The following is a 4037-nucleotide window of genomic DNA, read 5'->3' on the forward strand; positions in this document are numbered from 1 at the left end:
GTGGTGTTGACGTACTCACGATGCCTCAGATAGTGCTACAATCCAGAAGGAACAAGTGTTAGTGCGGATCACAATGACATACTGACAGATCAATGAAGGAACTTAATGAAGCTTACTACCTTCATGTACTCATCCAGCCTCTCTTCATCAGCAAGATAGAAGCATCAATCATCTTCGCTCCACTTGAGAGTGTGATCAGATTTGATCTTGCTTATGACACTCCACTTGGTCCTCCACTTTATGATGTGGTTGTAGACCTGAAGAGTGCTCACATGTATGCCAACGAATGCACGAACAACACCAGCTACCTTCTTCATATGTACCTCTTTGAATCCCAGGTTAAAACAGACGCCGCTTTAAACGAACTCAACCAAGCAGTTCAGCACAAACTCTGATATCTTAGGTTGCCAAACCATGGCAGGTTTGTTTGCAAATAAATAACAATTAGCATTGACAGTTGGAGGGAAGCCCAATGATATGATCGCCTACATGACGAAGATTAGGGGAGCACATCAATGAACTACCACTACCACATCCTTATGCATTAGCAGATCAATGAACTACTAATACCACTACCACATCCTTATGCATTAGCAGATCAATGAACTACCACTATCACATCCTTAAGCATTAGCAGATCAATGAACTACCACTACCACATCCTTAAGCATTAGCAGATCAATGAACTACCACTACCATATCGTTAAGCATAACAGATCAATGAACTACCACTACCCATCCTTAAGCATTAGCAGATCAATGGACTACCACTATCACATCCTTAAGCATTAGCACATCAATAAACAACCAGAAAAGAAAGTGTGGCCTTACAGTCAGAGGAGCCACACGCAGCACCAATGTTGGGGAAGCAGGAGACCCTGGCGAAGAAGCAGACATCGCAACCGTCCCCGTGGAAGAGTCAGATGCAACGTCAACAACCGTCCCCGTGGTAGAGTCAGATGCAACCTCGACAACCGTCCCGTGGTAGAGTCAGATCCTACCATGACCGGCGACGAAGGAATTGCCTACAATGGATTCTATCAGATCCCCCTATGTACCCAAAAGTTCTAAATCTAAGGCTAGGGTTTGCAGAAGCTTATAACAACCGGAGTGATCGACGCAGAGGAAGAAGACGACAAGCCGTGGGCAATAACCGCTGCCACATCCAACGTCGCTGCCGCCAACCTTGTCGATCGTGTGGGTGAGGAAGAGTCGGCCATGTGCGAAATTTGGAGGGCGGTGACCGAATTCATTCCGCCAATATTTCGTTGTTCCGCGCGAGCTCGTGTCATCTCCTCTCGGTGGCTCCAGGGGAACACGACGTTGTCGCTTTTTGTGGAGACGAGGGTGGCTCGCTGAAAACGGCCGATTCAAGCGTTTCTCCAAGACCTGGCCCAAGAGTGCTTTAAGAACTGTGCGAAGCGACAACACGGAGAAGCTCAGAAAACCAAACAAATGCGCCCCTGAGGGTGCTTTAAGAGTTTAAGAGAACCGTACGATGCGATAACGCAGAAGGCAAAAACAACCAAACAAACACGCCCTGGATACAAGCGAAGGGGAGCCGAGACTACCAAAACGAACCCTAACAAGTGTGTTCGTCAAGGATTCCTGACGATTGATGAATGTTTGAGGCTGGTGGTGGAGGGGCCATGATTGAAGTGCTAGATCCCGATGTGTTGTCGTGTGGGGCGTGCCGTTGCACGACACGCGAGTCCCCAAAACCCCACGTCTCGTGTCAGCTCGTCCAAATCCACGGGTTTGTGCTGGGAGAGCAAATCCGTGGATAAACCCCGGCACGTCAGAGCACACCCCACCAGTCAGTGACCCACGACCGGCACTTGTGACAGGCCGGTGAGGGCGGCACATGGGCCACTCCCACTCTAGTCGCACGCACTACCGCTCCAAAGCGCAAACCTTTTTTTTCCCTTGCCGATGTGATTCCTCGCCGCCTCCGTCCTCCCCATCCCCATCGCCGATCCCGTCGACTCGCCTCGCCCCGCCCGGAAATGTCTCGCTACCACCACCACCACGAGCCGCCCCCGCCGGCCTGCTGCTCCTGCGCTTGCGTCTGCGCCTGCTCCGCGCCGGCGCCGTGCGGCGGCGGCGGCGGTGGCTACTACCCAGTGCCGGCCCCCGCCTCCGACCAGCTCCTCCACGCCATCGCCGCCCACCTGCTCCTCAACTCCGCGCCCCCGCCTCCTCCGCAGCCCCAGCCCCAGGCCCAACCCCAGCAGCCGCCGCCTCCCGCCGCGCACCACGCGAATCTCCACTCCTCCTACGCGTACCAGCACCACCAGCAGCAGCAGGGACCCAACACACACGCATATCCCCAGCCGCCGCCGCAGCATCAGCAGCAGCAGCACCAGGGACCCCAATCCCAGGCCTACCCCCAACCGCCGCCGCCGCAGCAGCAGCCATACCAGCCCGACCACGGCCAGCTCCTGCTCCACTCGCTCCTGCGCCGCGTGGCGGCGCTCGAGACCACCCTCCCACACTCCCACTTCCCCGCCCCTCCCCAGATTCCCCAACCCCACCCGAACCCCCACCGCCGGCACCACCGCGCGCCCGCGGACCAGGAGGAGGAATCTGACGACCCGCCCTCGCCCCCGCCGCGGCGCGCGCGCGAGCGCGGGGGCCGCCGCCCGCCGCCGTCCGAGAGGGAGCTGGCGGCGCGCACGATCCAGGAGCACTTCCGCCGCTTCCTGGCGCGCCGCTCCCGCACGCTGCGCCAGCTCAAGGACCTCGCCATCCTCCGCTCCAAGGCAGCCTCGCTCCGGGGCTCCCTCTCCGGCTCCGGCAGAGGCCGGTGCAAGGACCCGGTCGCAGTCTCCGAGGCCGCCATGGGCCTCCTCCTCCACCTAGACGGGATCCAGGTGATGCACTGATGATCTATCTCTGTTCGGTCCGATAGTTTATATACCATTCGCGCTGGGTTCTGATGTGGGTTTCGGAATTCGGATCAGGGAGGGGACCCGATGATCCGGGAGGGGAAGCGCGCGGTGAGCCGCGAGCTCAGCCGGATACTGGAGTTCGTCGACAAGGTGCTGGTCAAAGACCACGAGGAGATGGCACTGGACAATGCCGAGTATCCTGAAGGTTGCCATGGTGCACCCGTGCTGAACCACAACAAGAAGGTAAGTTTTCGTTGTAACGATGCTCAGAACGAGCAAGCCGATGACAGCTCCGAGAGCTCGAGTTCCGCCGAGGCTGATGAGAGGAAGGGCACGAATATCAAGAATGTTGCCAATGGCAAGCCCGGGCTTGCGGCGCCAGCGCCCGTGCACATGGAGTCGAGGAGGGCTGCCGGGGAAATGAGATAACCTGTCTTGCATCTTGTAATGCGGCCTCCTATTTAGAATCCTGTGGATTGTCTTGCTCTTGCATTACCACGGTTTTTATGCACTGATGTTTCTCGAGACAATATTGCAACCGTTCTAGTTGGTAGAGTTTGTGTTGCGAGTATGATCTTTAGACTGTTGTATGCCCCAGTTACCCCTTTGTTACATTTGTTACTGCATTGTACTACTGATAGTTTTGAACACTGGGATTCCAGCTTGGATCATTTTGTTGCACTAAACATGCCATGGTTCTCGTGGGGACTTGGGCAAGCATGTGTGTAGTTATGCTCATTTTGATCAATGAAATGTAATGCCGCTAAACAAATGTACTGAGTTCTGATTCATCATTAATAGTTGAAGAAGATTGTTTCTTGTAACTTTGATGGACTGAAGTTGTAGCGCTATTCTTTGGCCCACTTGTTGACTGTCGATCTGGATCAGTTTTATTGCATTTATGCTGTTTACATGTTTTGTGTAAGTGTTTCTCCAGAAGTTTAGGTGTCCATATAATGAAGCTTTCAGTCCTAACTCTTGGCAGAAAAAAATGTATACTAGTGAATCAGCTTATCCATTTAGACCTGGAAGATTTTTTTGGTTTGGGGTTTCTAATGGCTTGCTTTCCTCTACAGGGTTGATCATTTTTAGCAGGATAATGTGAATCCTGTGGATTGTCTTGCTCTCACGTTAGCACAGTTCTTT

At 54.1% G+C, this 4037-nt stretch overlaps 1 protein-coding gene across 1 annotated transcript; it reads left to right on the forward strand.

Moving 5' to 3' along the window:
* The first annotated feature begins 1895 nt into the window (after nucleotides 1–1895).
* LOC124648459 (BAG family molecular chaperone regulator 8, chloroplastic-like) lies at nucleotides 1896–3663 on the forward strand. Its single transcript, XM_047188226.1, has 2 exons — nucleotides 1896–2873; nucleotides 2964–3663. Exons 1-2 carry the CDS (start codon nucleotides 2007–2009, stop codon nucleotides 3318–3320), a joined length of 1224 nt encoding a protein of 407 aa, XP_047044182.1. The 5' UTR covers nucleotides 1896–2006; the 3' UTR covers nucleotides 3321–3663.
* The last annotated feature ends 374 nt before the right edge of the window (nucleotides 3664–4037 follow it).

Source organism: Lolium rigidum, chromosome 4, assembly GCF_022539505.1.
Source record: "Lolium rigidum isolate FL_2022 chromosome 4, APGP_CSIRO_Lrig_0.1, whole genome shotgun sequence".
Lineage (NCBI taxonomy): Eukaryota > Viridiplantae > Streptophyta > Magnoliopsida > Poales > Poaceae > Lolium > Lolium rigidum.

Excerpts from the sequence above, each read along its gene's own strand:
- LOC124648459 (XM_047188226.1), top strand. The coding sequence starts at position 2,007 with ATGTCTCGCTACCACCACCACCACGAGCCGCCCCCGCCGGCCTGCTGC. Across the intron at positions 2,874-2,963 it reads TCCACCTAGACGGGATCCAG|GGAGGGGACCCGATGATCCG; the intron begins GTGATGCACTGA and ends AATTCGGATCAG.